The sequence below is a fragment of the Echeneis naucrates genome, chromosome 3 (genome assembly GCF_900963305.1).
Source record: "Echeneis naucrates chromosome 3, fEcheNa1.1, whole genome shotgun sequence".
In the NCBI taxonomy this organism is placed as follows: Eukaryota; Metazoa; Chordata; class Actinopteri; order Carangiformes; family Echeneidae; genus Echeneis; species Echeneis naucrates.
The window spans coordinates 19,360,992-19,386,125 of NC_042513.1; the positions used below are offsets into that span (position 1 = coordinate 19,360,992).

At 39.6% G+C, this 25,134-nt stretch overlaps 1 protein-coding gene across 1 annotated transcript in view; it reads left to right on the forward strand.

Moving 5' to 3' along the window:
• chsy1 (chondroitin sulfate synthase 1) overlaps nt 1-25,134 on the forward strand; it is a 49,591-nt gene that overhangs the window by 2,091 nt on the left and 22,366 nt on the right. The window contains exon 2 of the mRNA XM_029499137.1: nt 2,406-2,901. Within this exon, the coding sequence (XP_029354997.1) occupies nt 2,406-2,901 (496 nt within the window). The remainder of the gene's footprint in view (nt 1-2,405; nt 2,902-25,134) is intronic.

Below are 25,134 nucleotides of genomic sequence, written 5' to 3' on the forward strand. Positions count from 1 at the left end.
CTGCTTTGCTAGCGTTGACATAATAATCCTTTAGTAGCATGACAGATTTGGATTCAGGTCTAAACCCATCTTCTACAAAGTGTTCTATTGATGTTGTGCAACATAGTTGTCAATTAAAGCCTTTCCTCTAAGTTTCCAGTTTCAACAAGGACTCACTTGGACTGTGCTATACATGACACAGAGGCTGTCAGCATAGATGAATATTAGCTGTTTAAACAATTAAGACTGAAACTTAAACTTGTTGAGCCCCGTAGGGATTATTGTGGTGTATTCTTCTAATTCCCCCAAATGGATTCAAATGACTTCAAACACCTATAATGACCCAGTGGCTCATTTTAGGCGAGTTGAACATTGTGGCCAAAAACACATATATTCCCGGCTAGCTGTAAATCTGAATATAGGTGTGTCAGTGGAGAGAAAGTACTGGTATAAAGAAGAAATTTGCCAGGACCCTTGATCTTGTTTGTTGTTGTTTGTTGTCCCTTGCAGATAATGCTGGATGCTTTCATTCGTTTATTTGTTTTAAATCTAAGCAGCTGAGGATTTGCTGACCGGCTGATGTTGTGGAAGATGACTACCCCGTCTTCTTATTTTCAGCAAATTAGGCATGGTAACGTTAGATACAGCATTTCCACTTTCATCTGTGGCTCCGCAGGTCAGCACTGTATAGTCAGAACACATACCGGAGGGCAAGTTTATACCTGAGTACTTTAACCAAGGTAGGGTTGGAGGTTAATCAATTTTTTATCAAAATTACAATTTGCAAATGGAAAAAGGATGCAATATAAATATCTAATTCAGCAAGTTGGACCCAGAGCAAAATCTTGACTTTTCTCCTGTCGGGAAGTCATATTAAGCAGTGGACTGAGTGCACCTCCATTTTCCCCCCAAGTTTGTGAGAGCAACCCAACTTAAAAAATGGTTGCTCTGGAGAATGTAGCATTGATGTGTGTTAAAATTTCTGTAGCTTCCTTCCCTATTGTTCAGTCCTGGAATGTAGACAAGTATGGTGATTTGTTCAAAGTGATATTCCCTCGTGCATGCCTTTTTGTGTACTTTGAATTGAGTGGCCCATGCAGTGTCTAATAGGATGCACAGTTATCCATTGATAGATTAGTTAAATGTTGTTTGACCCCAGTCTGCCCATAGGGTTGTATGGCCATGAAACCTGATGTCCATGCTGTCCTCACAGAGCCATGTCTCAGTAAAGCAAGAAAATCCTCCTTGTGTATGACATGTGCTGCAATCTCATCAATTCTATCACTCAGTGATCTTATGTTTGACTGAGTCATAATTTGTGGCCAACATCACGAGGAAATGGAACAAACCTCTGCCAGCGGTTCAAAGAGTACAAAATTAAATTGCAAATCAACTCGTAATATCCCTCAGAAAAACTATAATTGGATATTTTCCCTAAATCCCCCAGGTCTACACCTGGGATGTGATGATAGACACCGATGTTGCAGTCGGTTAATGTTCAGAGAAAATGTCAAAAACAATGTCAAGATTTAATTAGCTTGATTTCACATTTATATGTTTACTTATGCTGATGACAATGATTTTTATTATTATTGGTAAATTACGATAACATAAAATTTTCCTTGCCATAGTTCCTTATTCCCATCCGCTGAACATAACTGATGCTTTCAGCGCTGACAGAAATAGAGCTTTCATAGGGACAGTCCAAAAGAGAGGAGGAGTCATGTCTTTACTCTGCACAAAGGGTTGCCAGCAGCTTCGTAGAGCCACAATAGGACAATCTGGCTGAGGATACAATCAGCCACAACCACCATCCAAACTTTCCTTTGTGGTCTTTTTGCCAATTTTGGATACAGTCAACAACAAGAGTTGTGTGTAATATTGGATCACCACCGCATATGATAAATTATAGTGACAGCAGTGCTGTGGCAGAACTGATTCAATGTGTCATTGACAGCAGACTGCAGCTGCTGCTCACAGGCTGTTTCAGTGGTGCAGCCTGTGTGGATGAGAGGTTTCGATCCTGTAGCTATATCGAGATGATGGTTTAGTGTGTGCTCTGCTTATAAAGCAGAAATATCAATTTCTCCTGTGTTTCTCCTGTTTTGAACTAGTTGACACTATATTCTATAACATACACTGAGCGGTTCCTAGCCATTGATCAGGGCCCCTCTGGACCCACAAGGCTTGGCTGTATCATATGAATTTGTTCAGCCGCTCATATAATTGTTCAAATGTATTACTCAAAGGTGGCCTACACTCTGTAAGATTAACAGCGTTGCTTGTCTGGCCCATACCTGTAATTGTTTTGGGTGATTTTCTGTTGCAGATTGTTAAATGTTACTGATTGCCCCATGTGTTTGTTACCTAACCTTTCTCTTACTCAATTTGTTTGTGTGTTTGTGTGTGTATGTGTTTTATTTCAGGACATGGGCACAGACGATTCCAGGTCATGTTGAGTTCTTCTCGAGTGAGGGCTCTGACACTTCCCTACCCATACCCATAGTGGCTCTTAGGAATGTCGATGACTCATACCCACCCCAGAAGAAATCGTTCATGATGCTGAAATACATGCATGACCACTATCTGGACAGATATGAATGGTTCATGAGGGCCGACGATGATGTCTACATTAAGAGTGAGAAGCTGGAGAGCTTCCTGCGCAGCCTCAACAGCAGTGAGGCCATATTCCTTGGCCAAACAGGCATGGGGGCCCGGGACGAACTGGGGAAACTGGCCCTGGAACCTGGGGAAAACTTCTGCATGGGGGGGCCAGGGGTCATCATGAGCCGTGAGGTCCTCAAGAGGATGGTACCCCATATCCGAGAGTGTCTGCAGGAGATGTACACTACCCATGAAGATGTGGAGGTGGGCCGGTGTGTCAGGAGGTTTGCTGGGGTCCAGTGCGTCTGGTCTTATGAGGTAAGACACTACATTTTTTTGATATCACGGATGCACAGGCAATTAAGGACCAGTTGGTGAATAACTTAATAGTTGAGTTCTAAACTGCAAACACTGGATGCTATTAAAACTCTGCTATATCATTCTGAACCAATCAAAGACTTTCAGTTACGGCGTGATAACTTAAAACAGCAAAGCCAGGCTTGCTGATGTCTTCTCTGCTTTGATGAAAAGAAAGCGTAGGATCAAATATAATGCTAAGATTCTTGGCTGTCTGACTGAGAAATCATACATTTTTCAAGAGTTAATGTTTACTTGATCCTCAGTTTCTTCAGAATTTAGGGACAGGAAATTAAATGTCAACCAGTCATTCAGAGACAGTCATACATTTATGTTAATAATTTGAGAACGATCATCTGCCTTTTTATGATACACATAGCTTGAGTGTCGTCAACATAAGAGTGGAAACTAATACCATGACTACATGTAATGTATGTCAGATATAAATATACATAGAAAAGTGGTGCCAAGAACAGAGCCCTGAGGCAGTCTACACCAGGAAAATTTTGATGTGGTTGTAAAATGAGAAACTTTGTTCTCCCTGATATGTAAGACTTAGCTGCAGAAGTCAGAGAGGGCAAAAAAGTCATATTAGGAGTGTGTAGTGTCAGTGGTATAAGAAGCAAGGGAAGCAAAAAGCTGGAATAATTGTCTATTATTCAGGTTGCTATAATTCAATTTTTGTGAATCTCATTTATATAAGTGGAAATGGATGGCGATAGTCTGAATGTTATAGACCTTGCCATCAATCTGCTAATCTACTCTATAAATTGATTCAACATATGAACAAACCTGGTGCTTTCCAAACCGACACTGATATAACTCTATCAGCATCTTTAATTTTCTGTGATCAGCTGTGCAAAAAGTACCAAGTGTTAAACCTGGTTTAGGGTCTAGATAAAACAATGCAGTGATGAAGAAACCCCTGCTATTTCCAGGTTAGGATGGCCTAAAAAAGAAAGCCAATTTCCACTACAGTGACAAGCACGCAGCTCAATAAGGTTAAGCGTTGAAGGACAATAGCACAGTTCGATACGATTTTCTTCTGACTGCAGTGTTTTGATTTTCTTTTAAACTGTGGTCAGATTTGGGAACACTGTCACTTGGCTGCTGAAGCTGAGTGATCCCCTGCTTTTTAGTCATTATTTTGACAATGGCTGTGGTGTTTACTGGTGTTTCCCTGCAGGTGGATGTGACTCTCTCTTGACCAGAATGACAGAACGAAGACTGTTTATTTTAATCTCTGTGTAGAAGAAAGTTTCCCATTTACACATCACCAAAAGGTCAAAGCAGCCTCTATTCTTGTTAGCATTCCGCTCGGCTGATGTGGCCTGCCTCCATTATTGTGTGATGTTTACACTGCAAGGTCTTGCTTTGTTTAGATTGTCACACACAGGTATCTCATTGTGTTACCTTTAAAACTGATATGTTTGTTTACCTCTTAAAGCACACAATGCTTGAGGTTGACACGCACAATTACAAACACAAATACTCAGCGCAAATAAATTGGCATGCAGTATAATATTAGTTAAGAGAGGAAATAGCCTAAACTGAAATGTGCTCAGTATAGTTTAAAGAGTAAAGGGCAAATGCTGTGAGTATAACAAAGGAGCAGTCACAATTGTCATTTGTCATCTTCCTCATTGTGAAGTTTCACTGTAGTTTGCTTGCATTATTCAGCAGGCAGCTGAATTGGACACACTAAAGCAGCTGGCAGTTGAAGTATTCAGTCATCGAGAGTTGTGTGGGAGTGTTGTCATCATTGCCCAATCAATAACTCGTTAGGCAAGTTTTAAAGACACTGCTGCTAACTAAATTAGCCCCCCACGGCTGCTCCATGTTGGAACAGGGTTGAGTAAAAGAAACCTCGTCATCAATCATGTTTATGTTGCGTGTGTGTGAGTGCGCGCGCACACATGCTCTTTCAAGTGTTTCGTCAAACCAACCTGTTCCCTGACATGTTGAAACTTTGTTGTGACGCAGACCTGTTGATTTTATGACTTGTCTTCCAAAGAATCTGAGCGTAATGCAATGTGGAGAACGACTGATGTTACTGTATGAGATGTCTGCGGGGAATAGGGACTGGCCGCTGCCGCTCTGTATGGATTGTAATCGGACCGTTTGATGTGCTTCTGCAGTGTATGATAATGGTGGAAATGAACAGTCGTTGAGGTTTTCACTTAACCACACCAGTGTTGGTTGTGTTGCGAAAGAAAGAGCATTTCCAGTTTGGCATTCAAGTTGGGACATAGTTTTTTTTTTTTTCGTCTTATGCGTGTCAGTTGGTGAAGCTGTAACAGCACCCCCGAAATGATATGATATCTGATGTGTGAAGGAATGAATCATCATTTTCTCAGCTTGTGTCTGTGCCATCATTAGAGAGAACCAAGTGTAGTGATGGATATGTATGTATCACTCACCCTTTTCACGCCCATTACATCAGAACATGATGGCAAACATTTTTAGGAGACCAATAAAATTATACTGAATGCAGTGTCTTCCTATATAATGCCGTAGTTTGACCACAAAAGCTCATTCAAAGATGAGAACCACCTGTTATTGCACTTACTGCTGAGGAGCAGCTGCCTCAGGCTCAGCAGTTCTGACTGGATTTTATCCAGCACAAAGTTGCAGCATGAGCATCCAAAAGGCAGCACATTTCTTTCTTTCTTTCTTTCTTTCTTTCTTTCTTGCCGGCAGTCTCCACATCACATCAGTGATACGAAGAAGTCCAAACCTGAAATTTAACCTCTGACCTTTGACCTCCAGTTAATGTTAGAATAGTGCATATTGTTCTTGGCTTCTGGCACATCTAATGTTTTTTATTTCCTGCTTCTCCTTTGTTCCGCTCCGCGTGTGTTCAAGGGAAGAGTTCTTATCTATCAGACTTTGGAAAAAAAAACAAAAAAAACAAAAAAAAACCCAACACATTATCTCTCACATGGCATCTCAGGAAGTGATTCAACGTGAAAAACACAAAAATGAGGGAAGCAATGACCTAACGTCATTTTTGTGTTGAGAGTAATAATTAGTGTGAATATTATCATTTGTGTTTAATTTTTTAAAAATGCATTCTTGATAAAAGTCAGTGGACAGTACTTAACTGACGTGATGTTCTGGTCACAACACACCAAGTGGCCTATGTGCTTGTGCTGTAAACGTAAATGGTGGAAGCATTAAATTCTGGAAGTGTATCTTTGCAAAATCAACTCTGCAGTGGCATCAACAGCCCTTTTAACCTTAACTCTAAGAGGTCTTTTCAATTCAGTGAGGTTCAGGTGAGTAAGACTATTGATAACATGAAGGACATCTATGACAGCAAAGTCAGTTGGGGTGTAGATCTGCCATAGTGTAACTGTAAAGTGCTATTGTCTCCGTGGTAGCTATGTCTCACTAATAATGGAGATATGTTGTGGAAGAAAACATCTTTCAGTAAACATCTTATCATAGATCTTAAATATCTTATCATAGCTTGGTACAGCCTTGCAAGGTGAGGTGGTCTTTCCCAGCGGCTGAACACACTAACACCTTTAAGCTGGATTCAAGCTCCAAGTGAACTGTTTGTGGGTTTGCCCCCGATCAAGGGCGTAACTCTGTGTTGGACATGATGCCCCTGTCAGATATGCTGCCCCTTTATACTGTTTTGTGTTCATTTTTTGTTTTTGTTTTTTTTTTTAAGTCTGGAAGCTTTGAATATGCGACCAACTGTAATCAATACTGATACTATTACTATTTATGGGTCCAGTTCAGTACTACAGTACTATTTTCAATACTTTTTTGAGGAATAAAAGAAAACAAGTTTTTGAGTATTTGTACTTTACTTGAGTATTATTTTTGGGTGATACTTTTACTTTCCCTTCACTATTTTTCACTACATTTGAAGGACAAATATTGTACTTTTTACTCCACTACATTTCTATTGATGCTCTCGTTACTCACTACTTTTGCACTAGTCTAACATTACTCGTTAATTGTTTTTAATTATAAGTGTTTTTGTAACACACACACCTCTGTGCGTGTTCCAGGTAAGAATATGGCCATGATGTATCTGCTCTTTTCATCACACTTTGTCACTGGTCGGCTCGCTGATGTTTACATAAGGGGAGAGACTCACAGGTCTGAGATGGGCAAAACAAAATCGGGGGGTCTCTATTCCTTCTTCCCTACTAAATTGAGAGAATCTACCACATTGTCATGTTTATAAACATTCATTATTGATCATTAAGATATGATATTGGGGGGGTTGTTGTGGGTGGTTTGGATTATTGAATGGATTGCAACCCATCCCACCCAAAAATTACGCCTATGCCTCCAATAATCCTCTCTGACATCAGATAAAGGCCAGCTCATGTCCCACAGATTTTGTAACCTTCTGAAATCAACAATTTAATATTCACTCCTGCTTCATGCTGTGATCGACCAGCTGCACGGAACTAAGGATTCCACTTCTCTCTTTAGCTTTTATTCATTTTTCACAACTATTTGTGTCACTTTTTGTGGGGGTAGTATAGCAAAACACTATGAATGATTCCCTGAAGAGACAGTTTGTAAACATGTGCTGTTGTCCCTATTAACTTGCATCACCATGGTCTTCATGGTGGCCCATATTTACAAAGTTAAAACTTTTTTTTTTTCCCCCCTCTTTGGTTAACTTCATTACAAAAAAAAAAAAAGTATCCCAGTTGCAAAGGATTCAGAACCAAATTCAGTACTTTGTTTAACCCCTTTATGCTGCAATTACAGCCTCAAACTCGCTTGGGCATGTCTATACAAGCTTTGTACACCTGGATTTCGGCAGTTCATCCCTTTCTTCCTAACAGAAGTTCCAAAACTCCCATAAGCTTGGATGGGAAGTACCTGCGAACTGCCATCATAAGGCCCCTCCAAAGCTGTTCTATGTTCTAGCTGGAACACTCAGGGTTGGTCAGGGTCCTCAAGCTTCTCCAGCATTGTCTTGACTTTATTCTTGGGTCACTGATGTGCTGAAAGTTGAATTGTTGCATCATCAATTTCATTCTTATCCTCATCCTCATTCACTTGGAGCATCTTAAATTATTTTTAAAAACACAGTTCTATTTCACTTTTAGAGAGCCTGTATTTCTACACTAGTCACTTGCTAATGCTAGACCAGTACACGGGAAGTCAGGCCGCCCACACTTATGAGCAAAGCCTCAACATTCTCTTGTCTCTTCCCCCAGATCTGTCACACACTCTTGTCATTCAGTGTGAGGAAACTGCTGGTTCTTGAAATATTTTTCTGGTGTAAAGTCTCAGTGCATTTGCAAAACACAAAGTACTGCATCAGTCCTTTTGGATGCTTCATTGTCATTTATAATCCTGACCACCTTAACACTGAACAGCAAAAGGTCAGAGCAAAGAGGAGCAGAAATTTTTTGTTGTTCTTGGGAACAAAACAGACCTCTTCTGTCAAAGGCTCCAACAAGCCTACATCTCTTCTCTTACTTAATTCTCATATCCACAAAACATGATCCAGTCACTACTTGACCCTCTAGTGTGTATCTTTCATTTGGGGGATTTTCCCAAAGATTTTAATTATTTGTGCAATTATTTAATTTAGTGTAAATGTCATTGTTAACTATTTGTCTCTTGGTTTTTGAGTTGAATCATGTTGTCCTGGTAGCTGATTGTGTCTTGTGACCACTTGCTGTTTTCAAGACTTGAAAAAACAATTCTATATCATGAGTGTGAATTTTAAAAAACAAAAAAAACAAACTAAACTAAAGTAATAATGAGCTTCACAGCAACTCTAGTCAGCGAAATTATCTGCTGTGACTGCACTCAAGTCAGAAACCATTAAGTGATTAATCCGTTTGCCTGGGCATGCTGTTGCATCTCAGGTCTATACTTTATTGATGTAAAGAGGGATATGGCAGGTTGGTGTGCAGATTATCTCTATTATGATTATTGAAGAACATTATTATTATTATTATTATTAATAATACTATTGCACATTAACTGTTTCGCAGATCCACTTACACATTGCATGTTGAAAAACAATAACAGGGCGGTGAATACATTTATCATGTTTGACGAGTCCTTCCGTGCAATTTTTGATTAAATTAAAATCAACAATTAAAGAGACAATGCATCCAGCCGAGCCCAAAATGGCCTGCTGTAAGGCAGGGCAATTGCCTGCTTTCCTCAGCAACACTTAGGCCATTCCACCAGCACCCTGCATGTCCTCTGAAAAACAAGCTCCAACAGAGCTAATGGGAATCACAAGGCTGCATTGCTGAGAGCTATCGGTCCACTTCCTAATCCTAATTTCTCCTGAGTGGCCTGCAGGCCTGCCAAACCTGCGGCCGACCCACTCACTCTGCACGTGCAGCATGTGCTCTCATTCTGCCAACAACAGCACCATTGTATTCTTGCCTTAATAATGCTTTTCTTCAGGAGTAACTGCTTTCCCATTTCTGCCTGTCTATCTCATTTCAATGTGTACATATTAATTGCCTTCTCTTCCACAGGCAGCTACACATGGCCAAAGTCTCATCTAAAAAATATGCTGCTCATACTGCTTCCACTTAAATCCCCTTAAATAGATGTTAAGCAAAACCCTGAGGAAGCATTGGTAAAGCAAGCCAGTAAAGCCATAAAAGTAACATTTTAAATTAAACTTATTTTGATGTTTATATTTGCTGTGGGTCTGAGAAATATGACATGAAATAAACATCACCATTTTAGAACTTTTACCTTGATTATGATCCATGAAGAGGTTCTTTGGCATTTATTTATTTATTTATTTTTCCAGTTATGTGATTTACTCTGCTAGTTGGACTGAAAACTGCAGTTATATTTTACTGATTCTTTTGGAAACACTGACTCAGACACACACATCCCCTGGGTCTTATCAAAGTCAAACGGGTCCAGCAGTGTTTTCAAGTGAATACCAGGCGTCATCATAGCAATGTGCTGTATATAAAAACTAAAATCTTATTAGTGCAGAGACAGCCTGAGGTTCAGTGTTTCTGATTATGTCTTCTCTTTGAATGAGCAAAGAGTAATACTAGTTTGATGGGGCAAAGACACTTGACTGAACATGAGATGATATTTTTTTAAAGGGACATTTAATGATTGCAGGTTTGTCGTGTAGGTTTGTTAGTGTGAAGTTAAAGGATGAATTAGTTGTCCAGCTGCAATTTGCTGTTTTTAAATGGGATTAAATCTGAATAGTAACATTTAGACAGTGATCATCCCAACGACCTCCAGTTGTGTGCTGCAACTACACGGACATTATTTGACATGGTTCAGTCCATGGACTGTCCATTCAGTGTGGTGGTGTGTACTGGTAACTGCAATCGATAAACATTGATGAGCATAATATGTTCTGTTGCAGCTAAATCAGTGCTGTGTCACTATGTATATTGCACAGAAAAAGAATACAGAAGGTGTGTGTCTGTGTGTGCATCCTTTCCATAGGGACATAGGTAATAGAGGAAGAGAAGGTGATTTCATGGTGTTTCTCTATAAAGAGAACATACATCGGTATGGCATTATTAGTCATCACTGCCAGCTCAACGCCATAACCCAGAGGTCATCGTGTCTTGTTTTTATAAGAATCAGTAACCCTGGCTTGTATTTGTTACATATAACTGCAGATCTGTCCATGTGGCATGTCTGTGTTTCTCCCTCATTACTGTGCTAAAAACAAATAAAAAGCTCTGACTGGATGCCATTTAAATTTTGTTCTGTTGGTTTGAACTGAAGCAGTAATTATGATTTCTGTCGATCTCAGAACCTGCACGGACATTTGAAATAATTTTATGCACTTGGTTTCTTTGTCTGACTAACCTGTTCAAGTCGAATTTGTGGTCGGCATGAAGGAAAGCAGCAGTGCCGCCCCTCATTCACCCTGGCTGTCCAGGCACGATTCTGTTGGGGTTGAAACTTGTTTGATTAAAACTGGTTCACTTTATGATGCGTTTTTTTGCCCAAAGAGCTTTAGAGAATTACAACACGCAGCATGACGAAGCACGAGTTAAAAAAATCTTAATTGAAAATTGTTGTCCAATCACAACTCCTTTTCCCAGCCAGTAGCCTGTCCTGGGGCCTGATATGCAACATGGTTTGTTAAAATATGGAGTCCATATGGCTGCTGATTTTAAAAAGCAGGTTTTGTTTAGTCAGCACTTGCCAGTCCTTTTCAGTAAGGAGTTCCTGAGTGCTGGCACTGCTAAATGAACAGGACACCAAGAATCATATTGTAGACCTGGTATCTGAGATCTTAAAAAGGTTAGTACATTTAGAAATCTTCTGCACACCAATTGTGAGTTAGATTTAGGGTTATTTTAATAGAAACCTTTCACTTGCAGTAGCATAATTACAGTTTGTGCGCCTGTCACAAACTTGCACTAAGTTGCTATCTGTCAGAGCCTAAGCAGCTCCTGCTAACCCTGACCTGGCTGATGTAAGAGCATGCACATGAATTTGCTCCTTGATTCACTGGCAGCATCCTTGTGTCATTGTATCACCTCAGTCATCTAATATCTGTTTTAATTTCTGCCTCAGTAACTGCTGAGAGTTGACAGTGATGTTACAGCTCCCTGTTGTTACTTGAGGATTATGTAGTAAGATTATTAATGCTGCCATGTAGTTGAAAGGTGAATGGATTGCTCCAGATTAATCTCAAGTTTAGACAAGGTGCAGTTGGTTTCATTGTACGCCATCTTCCTAATGTTTAACATTTTCAGAAAGACGTAGAATAACACTCATTCAGTTCACAACGAATGGATCAATAACAGATGAAGATAACAGTGATTCAAACTAATATCTGTAAGATTTATTGGACCAATCTCCTCTTCTTTCATCTGTAGTAGTTCTAACCTTGACATTGAACGTGCAGTGTTACCAGTGTGGGTCTGTTTTACTTTCAACATCTGCCTATTTATCAGTTTGGATAAAGGAAACAAATGATGCCACCTTTAGAAGAAGTCAAGCATTATGCAGAGAATTTATACCGATTTATACAGTAAATTGTTCAAGATGCCCCACTCAGCAGTGATATCAAAGGAGAATGGCTGCTGGATGAATATGGTCTCATGAATTGTCCATTTAAGGAAAGGTACATAATGTTTGTTTAGATGTCAGTGATACTTCTGAGAAAAGTAAATTATATTCAGCCATCTAGTGAAAAGATGAAAAGAAGATGAATAACATTCAGAAACATTTTTGACATTAAGTAGATCAAATTATTATCAATAAATCTTGACAATAATCTGTGGATGAATGAATAACGTACAATGAATGAATGAATGAATAACAGCATGGCAGTTCATTGCAGCTCCGTAATGCATCATTTCTCCACTCTCAGCAGATCATGGAATTCAGCAACATGAAGCAAGGAATCATTTTCATCCCTTTTTACCTGTAGCCAAGTTTCAGTAAATCCCAGCAGGCAGCAGTGTCTGCATACAGTGAGACACCTCACAGCAGACTGAAGCTCTTCTCTTAGAGTTAACATCATACCAGTGGAGCAGCTGTCCAGAGATCTTGGCACCCCCACATAAGGATCTCTCAACCTTTTTCATGATGATGTAGGGGCTCTGTGCTAAAGAGACTTTGTTTTGATCATAATTTTCGATCAATTTCTAAAGTTGTTGATGGCTGTGTTGAAAGGCTGGAGAGACAGCAAGGTCAGGCTGAGAGAAAGGGGAATGACACACATCAAAGTGCCTAAGCCTTTATGTTTCTACCTGGTGATCCAGCACGGTGCCGCTGATATATCAGATATGTTTCAGATGAAAGGTACAAATTACTCAAAGAGGAGGTGGGGTCTTGCAGCTAATTGGACAAAGGCCTGCCTTTGATACAGAGAGCAGATCATTCTGTTCGGTTGGTTATTATCTGAAGCCTTCAAGTATTTTTTTTTTTATATCTTAATGAGAAAATACAGATATAATCTCATTCAATATATGGTATAAATATGTTGTAGAATGAAGGCAGAGATGTGTTCAGCCACTGTGTCTTGTTTCTTAAGATTCTTTTTAAGATAATTGGAATGTAGTGAATGGAAGGTGGGGACATTGACAGGGGCCTGGTCCGGTTTAAAGCCTGGCACAAAGATGGTTATCACATCAGTTGTGCTACTTATATTGTGTCAAATTCATTGTGTTTGTATTTGTAAAGAGCTGAATGAATGTGTTAGTGGAAAAAAGGTGTGTTGTAAAGTTACTACTGGCCCAAAGTTATGGCTGAAGCCAAGTTGCTGTATTTTTAATTTTTATTTTTTTTTTAATTACGAAATCAATGGATTGTTTAAAAAAAAAAAAAGAAAAAAAGATGCATTTTAGAATCATCAAAAAATCATCACAATCATAGAATTTGATTCAAAGACATAGAGGGAGAGTTCTGCATGGGAATATATTTTAAACAAATGAAAGCAGCTGGCAGCTGTCAAAGGAGGCTCATTCAAGAACAACTTGAGCTCTTGAGTGAAAAACTGCTGCATTCATAGGTTTAGGCTTTTTTTATTCAGTTTCATGTATCTGACCCGTTGGAAAAGTTGCATACAGATAGTTTGTCATTTTACCAACATTAATCTTGTCTTAATCTGAAAGGATGCACATTGTATATATTATACTAACATGAAAGAAAAAATATGTAACAAAGCCAGCCTTAATTGATATTCTGTTCGTCACATCATCAATATCATGTTGGTCATTTAACTGCAAATTTGTCAGATTTGTATTGGCATAGCAATTTAAACAATTGAATAGCTATTTAGAAAATTCCTCACCCTGACAGGTGCCTCAGGCCGCGTACACTGCTTACTGTCGGTATTAAACTCAATCCCACTCTGCACCTTGAACATGCGAAACAATTCATTTAGCTGTTGTCATAGGTGTCAATGTCCAACTGGACATCGGCCCTGAGACAAATCCCTGGTGAGGCATTGAACTGTGTTTTTACCAGCACAGTCTTTATTATTCGTATTAGGAGTGTATTTAGGAGCATGCTGTTTCCTCACCAGCAAAAAATCCACAGTACAATTTTCATTCTAGTCACAACATGGCTGTTAGATGATTATTCATGGGGGTGAAGTGGGCCTGCAGGATGTGCAAAGAAATTATTGCTTATATTTTAGCATGTTTTTTTCCCTATATATTGTGACATGATATCATTTTAGTTGGAATGTCAGACATATTTGACTTTTAATCAGTAAAATTGCAGCTCCTGCAATTAGGATGTCACTATGAGCTGTTTTGCAATTTCAGTATTTCATTTACATTTTGATTTGACCGTCTTGCCTTAAACAAGGGCTTGTTATTAACAAAACTGTTCATCAGCAAGGGAATGTCATTGATTAATTCCATACTGTACCAAAAAAGGTAGCAGCTGTAGGGATACTTCTTATACTAATGATTTCTCACAAACCTACTCATCAGTCTGAAATTATGTGAATGGTTCAAAGAGTTCGGCAATTCTGACTTAGACATGCAAACCTCAGTGAAACATGTGCGTGTGTTTTTGCATAATAATATCAAAATGTGCTTGTGCTATTGTGTCTCTTCTTGAAAATCCTTTCTTCAGGCCAGTTCCTTAATCCCTGGCTGAGGTTAACCCTCCTGGGCAAGCCTGGCTTAGTCAGTGCAGCCAGAGAGAAGGAGCTGCAGAGCACAGCCAGACTCCTCCTCTGTGTCCAGCCCACTGCCAGCTCATGATTCTTCTTTGCTTTTTTACACAACCTCCTTTTTTACCTCTCTAATTGTATGCTCACCAACTCTGCCAAGACTAGTCAGGCAGAAGGCTTTTCACTCCTCCATTCACAAAGCCACAATTTTCACTTCTATGCAAAGGACAGATATGTGAAACTGGTCTGATGGGGAGCCACTTTAGCTGAAGGGAAGAACTTTTAGATCTGGTGTTGGTGAACTTCTTGAATCGTTATACTTTATTTGGACTAGATAGTTACCTACTATCAAAACATGCTAATACACCAAAGACAAAACCTGGTCCAGTTGCTCCTCTAAAAACTGCTCTTCCATGTTCTTTCCTTGTTGATAACTCACTTCAATTATCAATGTTGGGTTTATTTCACTATTGAGAGAATTTCCTGAGTCTTAGGAGGTGAAAATCCCCAAGATGTACAACTTAAAAACAACTTGGCACATCCATGTTGTCCATCTCTCTCTTGGGTCATGACATGTCTGCTGCTTTTTAGTTTTTAGGTGAGCAGCTGAGCTGTTTTCCAGAACCATAAGAGGGATTCTGGCTGGGGCAGTGTTATTTACTGGGCAAATTGAAGCCGATTAAATGGGGCCAATCATGGAAGAATCTGTTACAATCATTTCTGATACAGCACACATTGAAGGATAAGTTTGAATAGAGCTATTGTGTTAGTAGCTGTGCACTGGGTCTCCTCCTCCTCGGTTCATCTTTTCATTAGCACAGTCAGTGAACATCCTCCATCTAGCGGAGACCATTTCAGAACATTTTAGTGACCGAGTTGCACCATCTATGAAACTTTAAAATGTAACTCAACTTTTTGCAGTAGTATTTAAACAATTCTTCCTTATTCAGACGTTTCCTCAGATCTTTATACTTCTTCAGTTTGACTGTCTTCTTTCTCCTCCTCCCCTTTTGCATCTCTTGTACCCAGCAGCTTTCTCCTCTTTTCCTGTCTGCTTGGCCAAAGCTGCTGGCATTTACTGGCACTCTAAAGCTCTCTAAAGCTCTGCCACTGCAGGCCTTAGTCATGCTCCTGGCTGCCTCCTCTACCTCCTCCTCCTCCCTCATAACATTCTTCTTTCTCTCTCCATCAACTCTGACAAAGCCCTGACAAGAATGAAACCATAGGATAAGCACTGACTGCTGGGAAATTCAGGAGAATTAGTGAGAATGTAATGCATGAAAAGCAGAAGAAAAAAGCCATCAATTTAAAGACAGTCTTTAGAGTCAGCTCTGTTGTCAGATAGTCACGCTGCAGCGAGAGTGAAGGCCCAGCATGAAGAGAGGGTTGCTCTTCACAACATTTCCATGTTAAGCACAGGGCCGATTTGATCAAGCCATTCTGGTAAATGGGCTTGTTAAACCCTGGCCATCAGTCAAGTGGGAGGGCCAGCCTCTTTCTGCCATCTGCTGACTGCAGTCATTCTCTGTCCAGAACCAGGTGGCCCTGCTCTTCCTTTCGTTTCCCCATATTCAAACAGATGATTTGACAGAGAAATGACACATAAAGATGGATGGCAATAATTGATAAGGCTGCAGGCTTTCTATATTTTTGCTATTCCGATTCCATAAAGACTGAAACAATTTATATATCCCTCTAACAAGTGATGTGTGTGTCTGTATGTGACACATGATTCATCTTATAGTATCCCACCATGGTCATTTGTCTTTCCTCACCTTATTTCAGATTTTCTGCTTCTTTCATTAATTTTTCCTTCCAACTGAGGGTAAACATATTTCTTAGTCCCAGCAGACATTTTTGTGCTTGTGCAGCTCATATTAATGTTGAAAGATCCATCAGATGTGGCTCAAGGAAGAAAACTGCTCAGGTGCTGAGTTTTATGAGCTGCTGCAGGTGGAGGGTGGATCAGCTGGTTGGATGTTTGTGCAGGGTCTGAGTAGACAATGAGGACTTTGTCTTACCACTCTCTATGACAGCAGGCCTTTCATCTGCTCCAGCAAACAGTTTTGACTGACAACATGGCCATTTTTTCCCAACATGGTGAAACATTTAATGTAGCTACCATTTTCACATCAATATCTTAGTCAATATCTAAGATATAAAGAGGAACCTGCCTAGAAAAAAAACATTTGGATAATGGTCATTACAGTGTATTTTCAACCGTCATACAAACAGATCTGCAGTCAAACTGTCTGGAGTTGGATAACAATATGTTCACAAGGTGTAAACATGGCAAACAAAAAAAACCCTAACCCTTCTGTAGCATTAGCTTGTGCAAATGTGGATTATTCTTTTTAAGCATGAAAGACATTGAAGCCTGACCTTTACATCTGTGAAGGCACAGCCTAATAATCAATATGGTTAGAATTTATTTAATATTTAATCAACATCACAATAAAACTAACAAAAACACAATTTAGAAAAAAAAAAAGCCAGAAAAAAATAATTAGTTGAATGCTTCCTGTGTTTTTAGATCTGCAGATTTACAGGAAGTACTGATGCATTTAGGAGCTGAAATGCTGATATGACAGCTGGAGTATATTTAGAATATATACAGAAATTTGAAAGTAATCATTAGATCCATATATTTACGAAAGAAACTGGATACATTTTTAGGTGAGACAATTACATTCAAAGCTCAAAAACTATTTTTAAAGCTGACAGTACAGTTTAAATATTACGTTTAAAATATTGATATAAAAAACCCAAGCCCTTTTCACATGCTTCTGAACAAGCTAAGGCTAGTTAGCTTGTGTGTTCAATCTGACTTATCTATTTCTCCATTACTCCTGTCATTGTAAGGCCTATAATTTTTTTCCCGTAGACATATGTACAGCTTACCCCAGTGGGTAGTTATCTTCCTGTGTTGGTGTTGAGAGGGGGATTACTCTATTCAGTTAGGTTAATTGGGCTGAGCAGTTGTCAGCAAGCTTTTGGCTCTGCCTGGCTGCCATTACTCCTTATTATGTGTTTCTGTGTCAGTCTTTTAATGCCAAGGACATTATCACAACTAATATAATATGGACCCTCCACCGTGAGCTGAACCACATCTTAAAAAGCTTTGGATTCAACCCAAACTGATGAGGCAGCCTGGGTTTCTCTTGCAGCTGCTCAGCAGAAACAGATATTAGTGAGAGTGGAAACTTCATTTATTTATCATTTGATCCATCCAACAATTCTAGTAGCTGGCTTCTGCACCAACTATTCCCGTTACAACATGTATTACAAATCTTGAGCTCATCAAATTCAGATGATTCATTTTTCGTTTGTCTTGTTTTCCATCATACCTTAAAGAGAAATGGGAGCATTTTGACTAAGAATGTATTGTTCTTAGTTATGTCCATACTAATATTCTGGGCCGCACTCAGCCTTTTACATTGGTAGACCTGAACCAGATTTCGTCTGTAAAGTTTTCATGTATTTCAGGTTGGTCTATATTGGTATGGATCTTTGTTGACTGAACAACTACAAATAGCTGTACTGATATGCAATGTGAAAAAGGCTCAGATAAAGATTTAATCAAGGTTGCTCATCTTCCATTCCTCCATGTGGGGTGATTGGTGGGGATTTTTACTCAGCCTGCTGCAAATTATCAACACTCAGTATTTTCAATTTACTGCCGTACTGACTAAGACTCAGTATCTACTAGGGATGAGCGAGTACACTGCTATCTGCATCTGTTCAACCATCTACATTATCTTTATCTGTATTCGCACTCAGAGGGGGCGGGACCTAACCCAGTAGTGGGCGTGGTTTTTACATAAATTGTAATTTTAAGCCTGAAATTGATATGGGTTTGTCAGAAGTTGCTAAATTAATTGTAAGCCTCGATATATTTTATTTACAGCTTAATTAGTATTACACCAAGGTAAGAAGAGCGAGCCGACCGGAACGAAACCTCCGGTGAAGAAACGGTTAGAATGAGAAACGCCATGTGGGCTGCATGCAGCTGCGCTTCTGTTATGAATCAAACTTTTACCCCACAACCCCATAAAGGGACATATTTGAAACGTTTGCATCATAAAAGCTGTTTCAAAAATGATTATGTAGTAGTGTGGATGTAGCCTAACTTTATATCGCTATTAGGTTAAATGATAATCTTACTGGAGGACTCGATCAAGTAGTTTTAAATATCAATGAGTGTCCCCTCCGCCCGTTCAACGGGATCATTTCTCCATAAAAATTAAGGCAAACAGAAGGGACAATGAGAAAGACGCACAGATGTGAGTTTTTCATTGTACCCTTTCTTTCTCCGGTACAGCTAGCGTGTTAAAATAATCATGTGATATTTTGAAATATTGTTTTAAGATAACTACTGGACAGTGTTATTTAAATTGTGCTGCCGATTGTTTTCCCCTCTGGTGGGCGTGGCTTTCGTATGACGCGTTGCGCTCTGTCCTATCACAGGATGCCCTGAGGAGGAGTTTCCTTCAGCTTAGCATCGATATTGACTCGTGACTCGTATGGTACTCCTACTCATCAAAATTGCTATATCCGTACCGGATACCCTAGTATCTACTGAGAACTAATGCAGCTAAATAAGAGTTAACAATAAACTTTGGAAAAGTGTCTGGAAAGCAGTGAATAAAAGAATGAACTTTGGATACTGGTTTAAGAGTGGACATTTTCGCACCTAATGGTGCGAAAGCACCTTCTTCGTTTTTTGGTAAATAACAGGCAAGTTAATAGGCAAAATCATTTTATTTGCACAGCACATTATCATACACAGATGGCATTCAGTGTGCTCAGCTGAAATTATAAAAGGAGTTCAAAAATAGGGATAAAAAGCTTAATAAAAGAGCAGAATAAAACATAAATTATAAAATGGTAATATAATAATTAGAGAGCAAGATAAAAAGCTACAAATCCTTTGTATTCCAGTCTTAGTAAACTCACAAATGTCTACAGGGTTGGTATTAAAAAGATCATCCAGTTAATCAAAATAAATTATAACCATATCATTCATATTATCTGTGTAAGTCAAGATCCCACTAAGATGGAAGATGGTGATTTTGAGGACGATTATCAGTTTTTTTTCTGGTGAGCTGCTTTGTATCTATGATCCATTGTTCTCAGCTCTCCACACATCCACACACATTTTGATCCAAATGACTCCAAGTTCACTCAGTTCCGTCACAAAACCTTGGAAGATATTCGAAAGACTATCAAAAGCTTATTTGTTTATTATACCTACGCTGGCGATGGCGCCATGTTCGATGTGTCACCATAAGACAGCAAGTGCTTATAAATTCAACATGCAATGTCCATCCAATATGATATTGTATCTGCACATAAATGCACATCGCACCTATACAGAAACTCCAACAGGATGTCTGCCTTTTATGTTATGTATAGTGTATTATGTGGACAATGTTTCCACTGGTTGAGTCTCCTGTATGTAGTGAATTTTTTTGGCGGATGTCCAGGGGAAGGCGTCATTCCTGGAATGTAAAACATTTAAATTGTTCCAGCGCAGGCATCTCAGGTTGTGATGTGCCTAAGTCCTTGACTTTGACTTAACAGCAATGCAAACAGTCTTTCAAACATTAGTTTCAACATGACACAGATTGAAACTAAAAAAAGTGAGGCTACAGAAACACAACTTAAGACAGAGAGAGGGAGAAAGGCATCGTCCTCAAAAATAACTGCAAAAAACTATATTTCTTAATTTCTTTGATATCCTTCTCAAATTAGGCCAGGCTTTAAAAAGTTTTTAAAATCATAATAAAAGTAAAGTAATGATGCCTCTGAATACCCAGCAAACTGCTTTACATATAGCGTGTGACAAAAGGGAATTAAGTGCAGCCCAATCCAATATCTTGGATCGTCAGTCATTGCTTCTGTAGGACATCAACTGCTATAAAACAAGCAGCAGCTGTATTTGGCATATTCGAGGGTTAAACAATGAGGCTGATGTGCAACTTTGACATTGGATTGCTGTGCGTAAAGAGAGAGAGAGCATTCACACTTCCATCCAGGATATCTATAATTCAGGCTTTCACAGTAGAGTTTTGCCATCCTTCGGCGAAGCAGTCTGGGAGGGGATAGAAAACGGTTCTAACTCACACCTGTCATGTCTGGAGGGGTATGTACACTTTGTACTGGAGAAATGGGGAAAACAGATTTCCTCTTATTTATTGGTGAAATAAAATTCCCTCACATTTTTCTCACACCCTTTATTTCTGATTAAGATGCATCTCTGCAGCTGTCAATGTTCCTAGGAGGAATCTGTGTCTAAGCTTGTTTGAGGGGTGGCGCAGATCTTTCTGTCATAGCATGCAGGACACAGACCCTGCAATTAGTGACAATGTTGGACAGAACTTAACTTGAAAACTGTGGTTACACTGCCACAAAGGCAATGAGCCTGTGAGCGAACTGAGAAGTGTAGTTTTCAGCCAAACAGCTTGTAATTCATCGGTCATTTTCACAGGTTTATGTTGTCTAGCAGCCTGCAGCCCACACACACAGACTTAGCTGAACTGTGTTATATTAAATGTCATTTATGTTCAATACATAAAAACACTGCAATGGTAATTCTGTTCTGAATTTCTTTTTGTTGTGAGTAGTGGATCAATAGTAACATTTAAAATCTGTCTGAATGTCACCACTTCAACAGAGAAACAACACAGTAACGTTTATAGTCCATGTCAGAAATGGGTGTAGAAGCACTACCCACAACAAACTGCCAGTCTGGTCACGACAACAATGATGATGCCATATAAAACAAAAGACCGTGTCTTGGTCCAGTGGTCATAGGTTTTCTTCTCCTTTATTTTCTTAAAGCAAAAATTTTCATTCACGGAAAGCAATTGAAGCATGTCAAGGATGGATAAGCAGGAGCAGTAGCACCATTTAAAATCTGTCTGAATGTCATCACTTCAACAGAGAGATGATACAATACTGTTTATGGTCCATGTCAGAAAGCGGTGTAGAACTGTTTGGTTGCGTTTTGCTGTAAAGCAGCTCTTCCTACTCGTCTTCACAGCAGCTCTCTCTGCTCACCATGGGAACGGCTTCTCTTCTACCAGCAGATAAACCAGATTTAAGCTCTGCTGCTTACGGTGGCCTACATTTGGGAATGTACGCTGACCAGTAAGCCATAATCTTTATCCATCCATGCTAGGTTATATTTGCCTGTCTGTTTGTCAGTGCACATGCTGGTTCTTCAACAATGTTAGAGTGGACTGGAAACTTGAATTTGCTGAATTTCAGGATACCTTGACTCAGCATCCCCAAACTCCTGATAATTCTCCTGCACACACCCTGATGCCTATTTAACAATGATTTTTTTCAGGAGCCATTGCTGATACATGTGTTAAAGATGCAGAAGGCAACAAGTGCAAAACACTTCCCCTTCCCCTCCCTTCCCCTCCCTTAAGATGCTCGACAGAAGCTCATCACACAAACAAGTACAAATAACACAGTGTGACCTGTTTGCTCTGTGAAACATATCTGTCTTTATTTCATTCAATTCACTGAGCTTTCATCGTCAGGACTAATCCCAGCTGGTTGCCACAGCAGTGGGCCATTTGACTGTCAAAACATCCATAAAGTTTCAAAGTTTTAACTGGCCCCATCAGTCTTTTTAGCAGCTCTCTTTGTGTGTCTTTTATTCAGGGTGCAGAAAAATCCAGAGTTAAATTTCTTTCTTAGCGCCTACTGCTATGTTTTTGTTCGTCTTGCCTCCTCCTCTTCTGAGCTTCCTCTGCTGTCTCCTTTTCTAGACCATGCAATTAGTGTCTACCTCCATCATCAGATGTTCCTCGTGTATCACTGCTGGTCTGTAGTCCCACTCATTCCCATTCAACCCCCTCTCCCCCAATAATCCAGTGGCGGTGAAAGGGTAGATTGCTTCCTCTCCTTTTGTTGGTGCTGCTTAAATGAACATGCTCTGTTAACATCTGCGAATACTATCTTCCATTCCCACTCTCCCCTTTCCTCAACTCCCCTCCTCTGTTAGTCTTTGCCTCATCCTGTGCAGATGCATGAACACCCCTTGTTGCTGATTGGCTGGAATAGGTTTCAGCCATTTTCTTTAATTCTTGCTTACAGGGCCTAGACTGTGTGGGGACACCAGATTCTTTTTGTTGTAATTAGACAGAATAGACAAATGGTAAATCACAAGGGTCTTTTCACTCAATTTGACAAGACATATTGTCTTAGACTACCCTTAATTTTATCCTGCTTTTCTGCTTCTTCTTTTTATCTCCAACACCCAGTAACTGAAACTTAACTCTATCTTTGTTGTGTTACTTATCTTACTTACTTGTCTTACTTATTAAAAGGGACATAGTGTTCTCTTGTCCCTATAATGTTGTGCTATTGAATGTCCATATTAAACAGCCAAAGCTGACGTCCAAAAGATTCCAGTCACTCCAACTACTTTGTTTCAGCATTTTTCTTCAAAATTCAACACTGTGACGCATGAACATCATGGAAGTCCATAAATACATCTCCACTCTGGGCCTCAGCTCCACTTTCACCATGCCTCAGCACCGGAAAAGGAAAATTACAAGCTGCTTCTGACTGCTACGTCAGTGACCACAGTGTCATGAAAAAAAGTGTTTCTGTTGTTGCTGCGGTGGAAGGGAGGCAGTATCAGACACCAGCGGATATTGTTTGCATTTTTCTTTTAAACCTCTCACAGCAGTGCAACCCTCATATTTTTGTCTGGAATTTGCGATTCTCGAGACTAGCACGTTCACCAACCACCACCTACTGGCTGGCCAGTCTTATGTGTCCATTATATTGCTGCTGATTGACGGGCAGCTCCAATAATACGGACGCTGAGAATATTCTGAGCCTCCAATGTGAGTATGCCTCTCTAAACATTGGTCAATTAATGGCCAAAATACCATTAGCCAATGCATAGCAATTGTTGAGCAACTGTTGTAGTGGGTTTGTGTTTTACCCTTAACTCTGCCTGCAGAGGTGATAGCTTGCTGAAAGTAACTTGGCAGCTCACTGATGATTTTGGGCACTGGAGTTTAAAACGCATCAATTCCAGTTTGTCTTGTCATGGCTTACATAGAAAATGCTTAGTGGTTAGGCCATCTTCAAGACTTTGTGGCTAACAGGACGCTAATGTTAGCAGTAACTGAAGATCTTTCAAAGGTTCTGTCTGAAACATGCAAGGGCCATTTTGTTGTTTTTTCAAATGATGTGACAATACTGCAATATGTATCTGGAGTACTGGGGCATCAGCAGGCGCCCTGAGGGCAATCCATTCACCACGCTCAATGCATTGTGGCACCCATCACAGTCAATCATATTGGTGTTGTTAAGCCTTCAGCATCCAATTAGAGGAGATTACTCTCTAAGAGTCTTAACAATGACCATGCAGGTCCTCACCATGTGTTTCATCCTCATAGAAGAATCACAGGAGAGTAAGCACTGATTCCAGTTTATTTTAAAAATACCATGGCCTTTTACCCACCTGCCATATGCTAATGTTCACAGAGGATTTAACATGGCTTTTGCAGGAATGTGTCATAGTTTGTACAAGCTAGAAACAGTAAATTTGAACTTTGCAATTTCTTAATAGCTGCAATCAGCTACAAGAGGACAGTATATCATGTAGTCTTGTAATTTACAAATGAAGTGAACGTATGTTACTCATAGATTTAATAAACAACAAATAAAAAAAACCCTAATCCTTAATTAAACTGATACAGAGCTACATCCGTAATTACTCATCCTCATGTTAAAGCTTCTCCTACTTGTCTCTTCAAATGATTTCACCTTTAAAGGTCAAATTTTCTATAGCTAATTTGCTCCTTCGTGGCAGCTAAATTAATTTTTAAAGCTCTTACCTGTTTGAATATTTTAACCCCTTCAGACCTGCATTTTTGGTAACCCGTGTTTTTAATAGTATGTTTTCATGTCCATTCCAATGGACAGTGGGCCAGAGGGGTTAAGCTCTTACCCTTTTTTGGATTAGCGATGAGTAAGATGGAGTCGGGCTCTGCCAAGATGGCAGCAGTGGAGCAGCTCACTTTGAGTGAGGGGCACATCAGGGTCATTTGGGTGACGTCTGTCTTTATTTACAATCTTCGGCTGGTTTGCGTCTTTATGTTGTTGCATGGAGCTGCTGTCCTGTTGCTCACACATTGGTAGTGAGGTGTGTTACAAATACTCTTAGACCACTTGTATGTATGATATCCGCTCTCTTTAAGACAAGGCTTGGACCTGAGTCAAGTCAGATGCATTTGTTCCAGAGGAGTAAGAGTCAAAGGGAGTAAATTTAACAGTATATCCCTCTGTGTTCACTGCCATGATTGATGTCTAAAGGCTATTTTTTAAGCTATGGTGACATTTTTTTTCAAAAGTTTTATCATAAAGTCTATAGTACAAAGACAGACCAGCCAATCAAGGGATGATATGAATAAGATAAAAAGTAGCATGGTATTGTGATGAGTACATTATTCTGTTTTGCAAAATGTATTTAATGATGATGGCATCACTTCTTGGACAGGAGCAGATCTCTATACTGCTGATCTGGTCAGATTTCTCTCCTGGCTGCTGTTTAATGATCTATTATGGAC